The sequence below is a fragment of the Miniopterus natalensis genome, chromosome 15 (genome assembly GCF_054644295.1).
Source record: "Miniopterus natalensis isolate mMinNat1 chromosome 15, mMinNat1.hap1, whole genome shotgun sequence".
NCBI lineage: Eukaryota > Metazoa > Chordata > Mammalia > Chiroptera > Miniopteridae > Miniopterus > Miniopterus natalensis.
The window spans coordinates 13,655,310-13,672,267 of NC_142095.1; the positions used below are offsets into that span (position 1 = coordinate 13,655,310).

At 34.3% G+C, this 16,958-nt stretch overlaps 1 protein-coding gene across 3 annotated transcripts in view; it reads right to left on the reverse strand.

Moving 5' to 3' along the window:
* ZCWPW2 (zinc finger CW-type and PWWP domain containing 2) overlaps window positions 1–16,958 on the reverse strand; it is a 66,652-nt gene that overhangs the window by 14,305 nt on the left and 35,389 nt on the right. For all 3 annotated transcript variants that reach the window (XM_087824908.1, XM_087824907.1, XM_016198806.2), the window contains exons 4-5: window positions 9,762–9,879; window positions 7,668–7,714 (exon numbers count right to left, since the gene is read on the reverse strand). In XM_087824908.1, the coding sequence (XP_087681034.1) occupies window positions 7,668–7,714; window positions 9,762–9,879 (165 nt within the window). The remainder of the gene's footprint in view (window positions 1–7,667; window positions 7,715–9,761; window positions 9,880–16,958) is intronic.

Genomic DNA, 16,958 nt, shown 5'->3' on the forward strand with positions numbered 1-16,958 from the left:
GTCTTGGACTTAATTTTTTAATGTTATCTGGATCCAATGTTATCTATCTATACCAAGGAGAGAACACGGAAATTTGGGAATTGTTTTTCCTTTTTAAACAGCTCAGATTTCACTCATATCTATAAAGAGCTTAAGAATACTAAAGACTAATCAAAACAGGGTGTCCTGGGAGGAAAGACGCCCATGAAAAGCAGAACTTATGTCACAGTTTATCTGAGTGAATGGAGCCAGTAAATGTGATTATTTGATCTCTAATTAGAGACTCTCTAAAAATCCAACTCTATTGAAAACAACTCCTATTTATGTATAGTTTTTGTATAAAGTCACTGGGTGTTTTAGCAAGATGAATGTTGGGAGAAGATAATGTTTCTAAGGAAGACTTTCTAGAATCTACATATTTCAATTCAATTTTAAAAAGCTGATGCACGTAGAACCATCAGGGATTATAGTATCTATATTACACATTTTTTTCTGGACAAAAGAATGAATGTTGAGAGTTTCATTATCTGTTTTGCCATATTTTGCTCCATCAACTAGAGTAGTGAGGATAACTGGCCTGATTCTTTGACCTATGAATCACTGTCAAATGTTCTGAGCATTTCCCATCAGCACTGTGCAAAACATGATCTCTCTCCTTCACAGGAACAGACTCTACACAATAGCAAAATTTTAAAAGATTATCCTTTTAAAAATGTTATCTGGATCCAAGTCTTTTCATCAAGTTTCTGATGATTCCAGAGGTTGAAATGGGGAATATAGTCTTGTACCCAGGATCGTGGAAGGACATGGAAGGCATACCTCCGTCTGTATAATCCGGTGACTGTGTTTCCCCAGTATATACGGGAGTACAGATTTAGAGTGTGTACCTAATATACATCTTTCACAGTACAGAGATTAATTTTTAGAACAAAGTGAAAGTATGAAATACACAAGCAAAAAGGAAGATACATAGCACCCAAAGTCATTTTAAAGGATTAAAATGTAATAATTTATAGGTCTTCAAAGAAAGAAACTAGGTTTACTTTGTCTGATATAAATGAAAAGTTGGAAGACTGGTAGGGAGAAAGCAAATGTTTTTATATTTGAAATTGTAGATGAATTCTCATAAGTTATAAGGAAATTTTCACTGATAATGTATTTTACACTTACCTTTGCAAATAGGAAAATAGCAGTTATTACTACTGGGCACAAAAAGATCCTTTAATATCTAATGCGACACCTACAACCTATACTACAAACCCATTATTCAAATTCTGATGGTAAGATATATCAATAACCACTCTATCGATGAGTAATACTGTTTTTAGATTTCATGTAATGAAACAAGGGGATGGTGAATGAGAAATATTCTAACCTTTGAAAGATTCATTTTGTGTGTAGCTTGATGCTGAAGAGAGAGCTTATGTGTGGCTGGATCAGAGAAAGGGTTTTGCTTGTAATAAATATAATCAGCAAAATAAACTGAAGAGCCTTTAGTCCCAAATAACAAAGGGCAATACCTAGAAATTTCTTTATGTGAAAACTCGGACTCAAGTTGAAGAAGTTTTTGTTTCTCAACAACAGAGCAATCATATTTGGTAGAAATCTCTTTATTGTTTTCTGGCTCAAAGTTAAAACACAGAATAGAAAATGTGGAAAGTTGTGGTTGAAACGTTTTGCATTTCCAGAATCTGTGACAACAGATTTTAGATATTACTAAACTTGAATTCCAAGTGAACTGATAGATCTGAGTGAGTTTTAAACAGGCATTATGTATAGAGAAACAAAATTAATACAATACTTCTACTATTATAAATGGTGACATTCAAATGATACTAATTTGTTTTTTAGTAATTAGGATGGAAATAATTCTTAAAAGACAAAAGAAAAGAATTGCTGACAAACATGAATTTCCATTTACCAAGCACCAGATCAGCATAACTAAAACGAATTTTCTCGGATAAATCACTGCACTGGGGCAAATCTCTGGTTTAGGAAGAGAAGGCAGCGCCAACATTCCTGTTCACTTCTGCTTTCTACAGCACCCCCCAGGGTGGCAACCCACAAAAACAGGCAGCCCAGCAGCCCTGTGGATGGAAAAGCTGCCCTCTATCGCCACTCCTCACCAGCACTTCTTCCACTACAAGCTGTGACCTTGGACAACAGCATGCTCCTCACACAAGGGCACTGTTGCTTTATCTCCAAGTAAAATAAACAAAGGAGATTCTACCTCTGCTATACTCACCCAGAGGCACATTTCCCCTCTAACCCCAGCTCCCTCCAATGCCACTGCCCATTTTAAGACAAGAAGCAGCTCAATTTAGTTAAAATCAGACCCACTGAATGAAAGTCAAATCAAACAAGGGTTAAGCAAGTCCTCAAGTAGACTCTTCTTTTATTTAAAGAGCAAATACAATCATCCACACCAGAAAATAGTTACTCTGAATCAAAGGATCTTTGTTTGCTCTCATAAATGGTATTATAAAAGGATATCTGAGATTAATCCATTTTATCTAATTTTGATATTATACTACTAACAGTTATCCTGTAGAATTCCCACAGATTGTAATTCAAGATAAAATAGGTGAATTCTGCAACCGAGTCAAGGACGTTTAGTTATTAAGTTACTAAAGAGTAGGTTGTTAAAAATTATTCCCCTGGAGGGGTGTTTCACAACAGTGCCTTCTGGTGGCAGTTTCTCTCTGCTGATTTTGATCATAGGGTAACTGAAATTACTATGAAAAGAACTTTCTATTTTAAAGTTTCCAGTGATTGATTTAAACTGATAAATGGACAATGTTCTATATTAATATATATTTATTTATATGCATTTGAAAAATGCAAATGCACATCAAAAGAGTGCATTTACATTTTAAAATTTAGATTAGGAAACTTTTGGGGGTCATAAAAATGGTGTCTATTTTGATTGGGTATGGCAATTACATGAGTGAATACACAGAGGAAACAAAACTCACCAAACTCTATGCTTGAGATCTGTGCATTTCACATGTTTAAATTTGACCTCAATAAAAAATTAAGGAAAATGTAAGTCAAATGAAAGCTCACTGTAGTAACTAACAGTATGGAAAATGGCAAAATTGCAATGGAATGCCTGAATGACCCATTTGGGGAACACTGGCCCAAGGAAAAGTGAATGAGGCCCACAAAGTAGAATCCAAAAGGAAACTAAATGAGTTTTGAAGTCTGAGACTCTTTCCAAGGGTTTCCTCTGCTTACTATTCTTTCTGAGATTTCTCTCTGCCTAGGGCTAGAAGCCAGCAGGAGGGATCTATTATAATATTTATCTTTGGGGAGAGATGAATATAAAGCTAAGTAAATTACAGTGTATGAATTCCATATTAGTAAGCAAGCTTATTAATTAACTCAAATATCCAGATACCTAGTCACAAAATGTAAGCAACTTATCCTGCCACTGGGCTAATGAAAATGTCCTGCTAATGATGAAGAATTTTTGCAGTAATTTCAGAGAAAAATATTTTTTCATTGGAAAAAAATATAGCCTACATTCCTTATACATTAATGTATAATCAAAAGAGTGGTGATTAATTTTGCTTTTCAAAGTGTGTAAGTTAAACTCTTGGCATTAATAAAGTGTTAGGAAAAAAGATGCCCATACATACGCACATAATTTTTATATATAAGCCAAGAAATTAGAAAACAGAATGCAAAAGAGATTATTTTCCCACTAGTAATAAATTTCTGGGGTAGGCTCAATTAGAAATATGTAACATTCTACATTGAAAAACCTGAAGAAAAAGGAATAGAGAGAACCGTGGGTCCACCACCTAACTTGTGTCTTCACTCATTCTGCTTTAGTGTTTTCATCGAAGTGTTACCAGTAGCAACAGGAGAAAGGTTAAGTGAATTATAACATGTTTTGTTTTAATGAAAGAGCAGTCTTTTAAAGCATGTCACAAAAGTTCTAAAGGCCCCAAAGAAATGTTTTACCGTATAAGTATAGCAAAAGAACTACATCCATTTTAAAAGAAAAACTGAAAAAAATGTTTGCGACACATTGACAAAGTATTAATTTTGAAAGAAAGAAAGAATGACTGTAAAATGGCTATAATTGCCAAGCTAAGCCAGTCATTCCCTTAAACTAATGATGGGACTGCAATTGGTATAATAATGTGGGAGAATTTTCAGTAAGGGATGTTCAGCAAATTTGCAAAATTTAAAATGTGCTTATTACTAGAAGCCTGCTTCTAGTAATTTTTCCCATAGAAATATTTACACAAAAATTTACAGAGATTTGTGTACAATGATGTTGCTGCTTTTTTATTTGTGATTTTGCAAATGGAATCAACCTAATTGTCTAGGAGATTGTTCAATAAATTAAGGCATTTCCATAAAACAAAATGCTATGTAACCACTTAAGATTTGGCAGGTCTTTGAGTTGAGAAGATGTCAACAAAATATTAAGTGAAACAGTAGAATTTAAATTCATTCCATTTATGTTAATATCATAAATATAATTATACATGCTATATTTAAACATATGCATAAAGAAATAACTGTAAAAAATGTATCAAATTAATAAAATTGGTTGAATTAATGTGATGGATCTCAGGCCATTTAAAAAAGTCTATCCTCCAAATACAATGTTATTATATTACTTTGAAAAAATAAATCATGATTAAAATGTGGGGCTTCCTTTAAAAACAAGAATCTTACATAATCTTAACTATCTAATAGAACTGGACTGCTATTACAAGTCTGAGAATTTTTAATATCCTTAAGACCTTACTTCCAATCTCTTTTTAAGGAGAAATTGGGGAGAAAAGTATTGGCATTTATCATAAAAGCGCCTACTAAAATATATTAACTACATGCTATTATAATTGCCTTTCATACTAACCTTTATAGCAGTCATACGAGGTAATTACTATTGTTCCCAGTGCAGCGATTAATTCAATGAGGTGCAGAGGTGTTACCTTTCCTAACGTCACACAACAACTAAGTAGCAGCACTAGTTCTTGAAGGCAGATCTGGCTCATTCATAAGTTTGTATTCTTTCCACCACAATTTACTGCTTCCTGAATACACACATTCTCTCTCTCTCTCTCTCTCCCTCTCTCTCTCTCTCTCTCTCTCTCTCACACACACACACACACACACACACAACTTCAGAATCTATGGTAGGCAACACCATCAGCTATTCCTGGCATACTACTGTTTTTATTTTTTTTTTTAATTATTTTGTATTTCTAGGCTAATTGACTCAGATGTTTACTTTGGTCTGCACAAATCTTTTGACATTCTGAAAGTACTTATTGAGCTATTATAAATATTTTATAATTCATGGAATATTAGAGCACGATGGGACTAAGAGCAATCTAGATCTTCTCCTTCTTTTTAAAAGTAAAAAATAACTGCCCTAGCCAGTTTGGCTCAGTGGTTAGAGGGTCAGCGCGTGGAATGAAGGGTCCTGGGTTCAATTCCGGCCAAGGGCATGTACCTCAGTTGGAGGCTCTATCCCCGGCTCTGGTCAGTGTGCAAGTGGGAGGCAACCAACTAATGTGTCTCTCTCACATCAATGTTTCTCTCTCTCTCTCTTCCTTCCACTCTCTCTGAAAAACAACAAAAAAAATATCCTCAGGTGAGGATTTAAAAACAAATATTTTTAGTTAAAAAAAAAATTCAGGTGGGACTCAAAGAGATTAGTGTTACTTAGTCTCTTTCATTCAGACTGCTGCCATTGAACAGAGATGTGGTCAAGTGGGTGCACCTACACCACTCACATCTACCTTAACGGGTAGCCACACATGGGTGAAGACCAGAAGGATGGGGACTATGAGAGTAGCAGAGGCTTGCAGACAGAGCTCTGAGTAACTGCATTTCTACCCTTTATAGCTAAAAATATACTTGAAAATGTTACAATATGTTGATTAGAGAATAAGTAAATTATTGAATAATTTCAAGAACAGTATGTTTATTCCCTTTCAGCTTCTCTCTCCATCATGTCTTCTAAATTCCTTGACTTTTTGTCTAACATGTTCCCATAATATTTTGTATTATATATCATTACACAGTTATATTTGAAGTTTGTCAAGTCCAGGAGTATATTCAAAAGTCATGCGAACTGTTGGACAGTTCTTGTTATACAGTTTATTCCATTCATTGCAAGATATCTAGTGTCCTTAACCTTTGCCCTAAAAAATACCTTGTATTCCCCCAAATTACTATATCCCAATTAATTCTCAAATTCCCAAAGCAGCTCATAGAGCAATGTCTCTCAAACTACCCATAGTAAAGGACCAGTTTTCCATCCCAATCTGTTCAAGATCTGTACTTTATAATTTTTTAAAAGTCACTAGGGGGAAAAAGTCACTAGGGAAAAAATAAAATAAAAACAAAGACAAAATACAAGTTCTATTTTGTTATTACATTCAGCAGACCAAAATTACTGTCAAACTATTATACAAATTTCTAAATGGTTACTCTCATTTGTTTGCTCTTATCTCACAGCAGACCAAAAATAAATAGTGCACAGAACAGCTCTGGTCCATGGACCACACTTTGAATAGCACTGTCCTAGGCACAGAACCATCTTCATTGAGAATCAGTGGTAAAAATAAAGCAATATATAATAATGTTAGTTATTATTATCTTTATCATTGATTCTAAATATCCTTTAGCAGAGACTGAAATAAACAATTCCGTCCACATTAACAATCCTCTACTTCCTCATATATTCCTGCCCAAATCTTCAGACAGACACACAAGTCCTATTTCTTTTCACCACTGCCTTCCATGGTATTGCATTCCTCTCTGCAAAGGCACAGCAGCCTTATTTATCAAGTGAAAAGTCCAAAAAGCAAAAGGATGAAATAAAATCTGATCTTAAAAGGACTCATACGTATTTAGAATACAAAAATAATGTCACCTCATTGCCTGTTCATCTATGCGACAGGTTCTCGCCTACCATCCTTTTCTGTTCCCCGTTGCACTCAGCCTTCTCTGGATGCACTCTGCACTGGCCCCATCACTCACCACAGGAAATACCACAGGTATAGGCTTTCCTTTCAGTCCCAATTCTTTTTCTTAGGACGCCAATATATTATTTGTCCAGAAGAACTTAAGCATTGACTCTTTCTCTTTTTCACTAGTGTCCTTTTAAGAATATTGTCACTTGAAAACAATGTGAAGATTAATCCTATCCCAGTCATAGTTTTGACAATAAGTATAGTTAAACACCTCTCTGCAAACAATACACAGAATGACATGTTAAATCTTAAAAATTATTTAAATACGCTAGTGACTTCATAAATTTTCAAAGAAAAGTTCTAGGTTTCAATTCATTCAAATGGCTGATGCTGTTCTCACTTAACTTTAAGGTCAAGTCCATATTAAGCTGTGAATATTAATTATTTATATTTTCCATGAGATTGCACACATTATAATAATGTAAATAAAAGCAATTGTTTTATTTAACGTAAAATTTTCTATTGTTCTAACTTCTGATAATTCTGTAACACTGATATAAATAACCATAAATATAAAATTTCTAGTGTTAATCTAAAAAAGAAAACATATAGTAAACATTCAGAAGAAAAAAATGACTATGATATTTTGTTTTTAAATATTCATTTAATTTTTTAAAAAAAAACTATTAATCAAAAAGAATTTGAAGTCTGTATACTTTACATCATAAACCATGATCTTACCCTTTTCTTGGTCATGACAGCAACTCTGTCATCTGCTTTGGATTTATCTGTAAGATAATAAAGTATGGCTGCTTCAAAAAATTGCCCTATTCAAATAAATGCAGTTACATAATCAGAATTTTTCACTTTCTCATACAGTGATACGTGTTTTCAGTGGTTCTTTGATCAAAATGCTAATAAACTCAGCTTACCAGATTTCAGTAGAACAAAGTAATTCAAAAGTAATAATCGTAACATCAGGGATTTGTATACTCATTTAACAAATCTGCTCCCTTAAATCCGACTGGTTGATTCGATGTCCTTTATTTAGCATCATATATATATATAAAATTTCTAGATTCTTGTCAGTTTGTGTACTCTGGAGTATATGGGACCTGGAATTAAATCCCAGCTACCGCTACTTGCACGTCTACTACATGCCAGACATGAGATAAAGACTTATATAGACATTGCTTGATTTTAATCATGATAATCTTCCAAGGTATGTAGCCCATACCCACCTTCACAGTTGAGGACACTGAGGCTTAGCTAAGTACCCTGCCTGAGGTCATGAAGTGGGGCCAAACCAATCTGACTATAAGTCCCCTAGTTTTCCAAAATTTCTGCTGCCTCTATTTGGAACCCCTAAGCTGCCTGCAGTGCCTCAGAGAAAGACTCAGCAAGAATGAGAACAAGTACCTTTTCTTGTTCTACTGCTCCTAAAACCAGAATAATTAGTAACCAAATAGAATATAGAAAATTATCTCAACATATTATTTTAATATTTGCTAAATTATGTGTGTGTGTGTGTGCATGTGTGTATATGTATTAGCAAAAATTATTGTTATAACCAGTGGATTTTTTAAAAAATTTCAATCTGGAATTCCATAGCTGAGTAGGTAATATGTAAATATTTATTCATAGATATGTTTTTCAAACCTTAATACCGTCATAATGAAAAATGAAAAGAGCTATGGACATTAACAATGAAGTTGAGGGTTACATTTAACATTAAAAAAAATACATCCAATAATGGCTGTACCATAATTTTTTAAGTAAATTATTATATTATGTCAAGGTATTAATGTTCTATAAAAATAAATACTTCAAATATTATTTTGGTTACATAATAGAAATGTACAGTCCATGCAAAGCCTAAAATTGTATTTGTGACAATACAGTGAATTCAACCTTTATTACTAATAACAGAGACATTATACTTAAAGCACCAGGAATAAAATTGCATTTATGATAACTGTCTCTTCTCCTGGTCTCAGAGTAAGCCACAGTGTACTTGTCATTCTTTTTTTACTTTCCTAACCTACATATTTGCTTTAAAATCTAAAGTTTGGTGGCTGGGTTAATATTTAAACATTTTCTCAAATAAAATGTTTTCACATGTTTTTAAAAATATACATTAAACTTTTCCAAAGGAGAAAAAACATTACTGTGATAAAGTGAAAAGGGGCCTTGGTAAGATAGAAAGTTATGATTACTAAGTAGAAACATTTAAAAACATATTAAAGTTTATTGAAAATCAACATTTTTATATGATAATCATAAATGTTTTAGAGTTTAAAAATGTTATATCTACTATAATCTTTATGATGAATTCACTTAAAAAGCTATGTATAAATCATATTTATGATTCAAAAAACTTTCTTTGAAAATGACCTGAAATACTATATTTTTTCACCTAATTAAATTTTAAAAAATTGAAGATTATCTTTTATTTCTGCCTTGAATTTATTTAAAAATACTTTGTTCTGAAATAACACAGCATATCCAATAAAAGTTCCACCCCAGGAATATATTTTAAAGCCATGGCTTCTAATTTTGAAATAAATGCTTTGAAATACACAAGAGAACCTATGTAGATAATCTAAGAGCAAAGATGACAGACACTGATCAAAACCCCTGTATTTAAATAGTGTGTGTAGTCATTGAAAATAGTTTCAGAGAGTAAAATATATACTGTTAATCCATACAAAAATAATTTTTCAGTGGACAAAGATATAAAAAGAAGGGAGATCTTTAAATGAGCACACACATTTTGGAAAGCATGCATCTGAATACATCCTTATTTGGGGTGGCAAAAAATTGAAAATCATATACCCTGTTTTGACAGGCAGCACATTTCCAGTCTTTGCTCAGGAGAATATCCATAAGCACGGTATGCTTCTTGTAGTGCACTTATATACCACTCCTTCTTTTTATTTTCACATTTTCCTGGCTAAAGAAACACAGAAAAATAAGATTCATTTTAAATATATAATTGTGTTTTAATATCCACTTGACTTAGCTGTTGAGCTAGAACCAAATCTAATTTAAGCCTTGTACAATATATTACTTAGACTTTGATATCTGATTATTATTGTATTATTATTTTAGAATATAGCAAAGTTGTAAAAATTTTGCATGTTAACAGCCAAATGGGTCATATTCTTGATTCACTAAGATAATATTTTATTAGGATTCACATTGCACTTAGAAAGTCATAAAAATCAAGACTGCCAATTTAACAAAGTAGTCAATGTTAATATATTTTATTAGAATAATGTTGATTCTCTTTTAAGTAGTAACATAGCAATGACACTGAAGCGGCAAAAACTGAAAAGCTAAGTTTCTTATTGCAAGAAAATTAATTCACTTCACATCAGTTTTGGGGTTATGGCGGACAGCCAACATATCCATACAAGTTCCTTAAACCTTCTGTGCCTCAGTTTCTTCATCTGTAAAATGTGGATAGCTGTACATACATCAAAAGGCCTCATGAGTATTAAATGAAATAACAGATGACAGCTTGCTGGAGTAGGAAGCACTCAATAAATGTTATTCTACTTGAATACAGCACTTTTCTCTACATGTTTATTTCATTTTGTCAAAAATGTATTTAGAAAGGCAAACAATCAAAGAATCTGTATGTTAAAAATAACTATAAAAATTACCTGGGTTTTTCTCAAATTCCACCTTATTCTTGCAGTCCCCAAATTAATATTTACTATCTGGTTCTTATTACATTTAGTATTTTCATTTATATTATTTACTACATTCTGACCTGCATCATAGTTAATTTGCATTCATGACTGTTTCCTCCCATAAAACGAAAGATCCTTGAAGACAGAGGAAATACATAATATTTCATTTTTGTATTCTCCACTGTACCCATTTGCTTAATCTCTCTGTATATTATATAAGCATTCAGAAATTGGTTCTTAAATTGCAGGTGGTCCTGAACATTGATTTATTTGGTATAAAAGCAGCAAAGCAAAATAATCAAATAAAAATCTACTTTTGTACACAGACTCTTTAAATTTCATTCACTGTTATTTCATACAAAAAGGATGAAAAGCAGAGATATACAATTCAATAAACATGAGAATATGTACACTAAATTAAGAATGTCTTAGCTAGCACCTGCAGATTTAAAACATTTCTGCAACTCAAATGCTGTAAGAATGCTAAGAAATTAAAGGCAGAGAAAAATCACCAAAAAGCTGATAGCATTAAACAACTAAAGTTAAAGGAATTTCTTGAGAAAAATCAATGCTAAAGTAAACTTGGGTGAGTCTGGGTGACTGAAGAGCTTTTTGGAAAACCTGTGTCTGAGTGTCTTTAAGAATTTATCAGTAAGTATGTGCCACCTAGTGGTAATACAATTAAACATCTTCTAAGAAGCAGTAAGTTAAGACTAAAAAAATTTTGAATTCCAGAATTAGGCTCTGCTATGCATTGCATTTTTTTATGAGTTTGGTTTTTAATTGAAGAAGTAATAGTTGCACATTCTAAAAATAAAGAAGGCACTCATTATTTACAGCTTCGGTCTTCCAGCAATACTGTATGCATCTATAAGCACATACATCATCTATATTTTTAAGGAAAGCTATGAACATTTATATATTCTTCGAATTTTTTTGATGTCTTGCAAATTGCTTCATTTATTTATTGATTCAACATATTCCAGACTCTCTGGATCCATCGTTGAAGAAAACAGATAAAGCTTACATTCTAGTCAGTGAAACAGATACTCTCCGATAAGCATAGTAAATAAGTAAAGGCTACAGCATGCTATAAGAGGTTATAAGTACTGTGTAATAAATAGAATGTAAGGCAATAAAGTAGTCAGAGTAAATCTCGTTGGAAAGATGGCATTTCAGTAAAGACCTGAATGAGATCAGGGAGTTAGCCATGTAGATATCCAAGGAAAGAGCATTCTCGGTAAAGAAAAATGCTCTAACATAAGAGAATAAGTGTGTATTCAAGAAGTATCGAAGAAGTCCAAGTGGCTGAGGCTAAAAGAGGAAGAGGGTAATAGGGGATGATGTCAGAAAAGGAACAGTCGCCAGATGCTGGAGGTCCTTTCAGGCTGCTGCAGGGATTTTGGCTTTTACTCAGAGTGCAATGGGAGCCATAGCAGAGTTCTGAGTACCATTTTATTTTTTATTTTATTTTATTTTTAAAAAATATATCTTTATTGATTTCAGAGAGCGGAAAGGAGAAGGAGAGGGAGAGACAGAAACATCAATGATGAGAGAGTCACTGATTGAACCCGCAATCCGGGCATGTGCCCTGACCGGTAATCGAACCCCGATCGCCTGGATCCTAGGTTGACGCTCAACTGCTGAGCCACGCCCGGCCGGGCAGGAGTACCATTTTATTATGGAGTACCTTGTGGGTTTTTGGAGAATGTTTTCTCCCAACTAGAATTAGCTCCCTTGACAGGGGTCTTTCTTCTAGCTGGTTGCTTTCAACCCCCAACCTATTATCTGCATCTTTCTGCTTAGACTGCAGCAGAAAGGAAGCAGTCTTGGGTGGGGACCCTTCTAAAATGACCCCACTCTTTCTCTCACGTTGCCTGCATCATTGCTCCCAAAAACTGGGAATGCTGGCCATTTCTGGTGCCTCTAGCTCTCATCACCCGCCACCAGATCTGATAACTGGCAACTCTCACTCTGTAGATTTCTCACGGGGAAGTTGGACACCAGTATGTTGTATTGCTCAAGTTCCAGAACACACAGAGCTCTCAAAACACCACTAGTACAGGAAAATGACCATCCTTCCTCCCAAGATGAGAAAGGAGAAAGGAAGATGCCACAGTATACCATCATTTTCTCCAAAGAAATTTCTGTATGTTCAACCTCAACCCTTTTACATTCTTATATAAATTGGGCCAAGCCAGTTTGGGCACCTCCTTTGTAAGTCCTACATACATAGTCTTGTACCTCAGTTTGCAATGTGAAAATAATTATTTTTGTCCTTAGCTTTTGTAGTTTTAAAAACCTATGCCTTTCACTAAAGCCTGAACATATCTAATAAATTTAGAACTTCTATCTTATCTCCCACCCCAAAACAAAATAAAACACAGACAAGTTTTTAAATATACTTGTTTAAGAAGGAAATTTTCAAGGTAGCTCTTTAGCTTTTTTTTTTTTTTTTTCTTTAGCAAATTTTCAAGGAGCTAAAAGCTTATAAAGTCAAGATTAAGATCAGTGACTTCAGATTAAACTATAGAAAGAACTGGGCACCTTCAAATTCCAGTAAATTCTCTGATCCCAAGAGGGAATATCAAGCCCTTCATTATTTTATATTCCTTTGGCAACCTGAGCTTTTTTAATCAGTTTCATTAAATTTGGGATAGAGGGGGAAAATAAGCAACCATTATAGGAAAAGAAGTTAAATATATAATGTAAAACTTTGTGTGAATTTATGAAAGTAAATAATTTTTAACAGATGTATTCTTGATAGATGGATAAGCAAGCAAATATGTGGAGTAAGCATTAGGTTTGAGACTAAACAAATGGTTAGAAAGTGAAAGATAGCACCTATGTCTGAGCAAATTCTTGGCTGTGTCCAAAACGGAAAAGTTTGCAAACTACTGTCCTATGTGATCTTATTTCAATCAACTGTTACTGCCTGACAGAGGCCTTCATATCATTTTCACATTTCCCAGGGTTTGAAAAAGAAGTTGAGTGACACTTCTCAGTGACTTTTGACTCACTGAGTAAGGTCAGTGTTATCACCACACACTCATATGGAGTGGCCAATGCAAGGAAAAGAATACACATGTGCTTGTCCACCCAGTAAGGCCAGTGGTGGGAAATCTGCAACCTGGCAGAAATTCATGCCTTCTGTTGCTTTGTATTTTAAGATTGCTTCTCTACGTGAGGATGAATCAAGACATAATAGCCTGGAGCTGTAGCAGGATAACTTCTACTCTGCAAATTTGAATGTATACACAGTATCACAATATCTTCTTTTTGCTATGTTGAATGAGAAAGCCCTAATCCAACAAGGATGATTGATCTTACAAGGATGATTGATTTTAGTCATTTCAGGGCCATCCCTTAGTTCACAGAAATTGGGGGGAAAATATGGTGACAGGTGAGGGCAGATCATTACTTTCCAATCTATGATGGTTACATGAATAACCTCTTTGTTCAAGTCGCTTGAAGTCAGGTGGTCTGACAGCTTCTTTGCCACACCTGGACAAAAGAATCTTTTCAGGGGCTGGGAACCTTGGGTATGGGTTCCGTCTTCCTGAGCACACTGCACTGCTACCTTTCTTTGAGGTCCTGCACTGCCCAGGGCACTGACAGACTTTTATCCTCTTGCAAGCCTGACAGAATCTCCTCTCTGCCCTGCTGCTCCTGCCTGTCCCTTTCAGAGGCACTGGCCTCGCCGCTCCCAGTCCACCCTTCCCATCCTCAAGGAACTCAAGCTCTACTCTCCCGATATGGGAACACTAGGGGCCTGACTACTTCCTGCAATAAGTGAGAGGAAAAAAACAATAAAAACAAATTGTTATTAACCAACCCCTGGTATTTGATTGGTAGGAAAATATTTCCTAGCTAAGGGACTTTGAAGATTAAAATAATAGGCAGATGGTGGTCTTTCCACCTCTTGGCACCCTACTCCCTCCCTCTACTCTACCTATTGCTCTTCCTTAATTTTCCCCATAGCACTCAGCAACAACTAACATACCATATCTTTATTTATTTGTTTACTATGTCTTATCCCACTAATTTAAGTCTCATAGGGCATTTCAATTTTGTCTGTTTTGTTCACATCTGAGCCTAGAAGAGTCACAGATAGCTCAGTAAATATTTATTGAATATTATAAATATGCTTTTTTTTTTTTTCAGGGTGGCATGGGTAAAACCCAGCCAGGAAACTGGTGATGAAAGTGAAAAGTTACACCCTTGGATGGGTGGCCCAATTGGTTGGAGTGTCGTCCCACACAACAAAAGGTTATGGGTTCGATTCCCGGTCAGGGCACATATCTAGGTTGATGGTTTGATCCCTGGTCAGAGTGAGTATGGGAGGCAACCAATCTATGCTTCTCTCTCACATCAATGTTTCTCTCTCTCTCTCAAATCAATAAAAAACATATCCTGGATTGAGGAATAAAAATTTTTTTAAAAAAGTGAAAGCTACATTTTAATCCTGAATTATGTGATTATCTCTAGAAAGCTAAAAGAAAAATTTATAAACATGATGACTACCTGGCATTATGATATGGTGATATTACTCCTAAAATAATATAGGCCTTCCTTTTGTGTACAGAATTCAGATCTGTAAAGTGTTTCATGGGCCATTGATTTATCCTATTATATTAGGAGCTTTAAAAAAAAGTATATCTAACTTCAAGTACTTTAAATGGTATGTAAAAAGCAGTACCTTATCTTAAAACTACAGTAATTCAATCAAATGCTTCTTTATCTGCCCTATTTGGGGATAGTAGAGCCTCACTACAATCCTGGAGGCACAATGATAGCATCTACAATCCAAAATTGTCAACTCAAATTTTGATTATATCAATACTAAAGTTAAATGCAAAATAAGTACTTACAATTTAGGAAAATTTTTTTTAGACACAATGTTGAGCATATGATAAAAATCTGGAAAACCAGAATCGTAAGTACTTAGCCTGCTTTATTGGCTTCATAAATTCACTGAAATGACTTCAAATATTGACCATTACTTTAAGTTATTTCTTACATAATATGCCTCTTAAAATATGGGAATATAAGTCACAGATTTGATAATCTAAAGAAATATAAAATAATTTTCCTTTGGAATGCACCCCCACTAAATGAGCATCGACACTACCAAAGTACTCTGTCTGGTGATTTATGTCCATTACTGCTACTTATACATTCAAACTTGCAGTATAGCTCACTGACTAACCATGTATCGTCCTGATGCATGATTCTATTTACTATCTTGCCAAAGCTATCACTCTTCTCCTCTGTTGAGCAGATCGTTTTCGCTTAAAGCAATTCAGTAGAAAGTTAATCACAAGGATATCTTGTCTTCCTTAAATTGGATTTCTGCAACAGCAACCAGTAATCTAGACAGTGAGAGGGCTGGCTCCCTTTCCTTTGATGCAAACTAGAAGATAGTCACATCACACCTATGTGCACCACACACTCCTTGGCTTCCTAATATCTGCCACCCCTTCATCTGTCATCTTTAACATAGGTTCCCATAATTCTCAATAATCAGCACTGGATTATTTACACAGCTTACTCAAATTATTGAACACCTGAGGCAAACACTGCTTTCAAAAATGTATTTCTTACTCTAGGTTTCCTTAGACATAAATAGGGATTTTGCTTAGTCTCAGTCAGCAAGATTTTAAGGACAAAATAACTTCTGTGCCCCATCCCACACCACCCCAAGTGTGAACCAGTTAACTTGACCAAAAAAAAAAAGAAAAAAGTCCTAGATCTGTTTAGTCTGATGCTTTACATCAGTCTGAGAGATAATACCAAGAATGCAATGAGTTCTAGAGGAGAAATTAGGCAGAAAAGAAAGAATAAGGAAAATTGAGAGTCAAATCTTTACAGTATGATTCCATTACTTGGCTTAAAATACTGGGATTTTGTGTATGAATTCTATATAAAAATTACCAATACAGGAACTAAGCATTCCCTGCAACACTGGGGAGTGAGAGGAAAAGTAGGAAGTCAAGCAGTTTATGATAAAATAACCTCAATGGAAAAATCAGAAAAATCAAAGGCTACATGGTAAGCTCTTTGTTAAAACCTATACTTTAATATATATTTACAAAACATTTTAAATATCTAAGCTCTTAAAAAAGTCAGAATTGGCCTAAAGGATTTTAAGCAACAATAAACAAGGATATTAAGACCTGAACCTAAAAGAAAGTTAATATACTTGGCTGCTATCTTCTACTCTACATTTCCTCGTTTTTCATGGAATATGTGTTCATGAGAAAACAATGGCTGTATTTATTTCAGACCAATGTTCAGATTGGTGGAAGATCTAGGAGGAACGGGTGGTTAAATA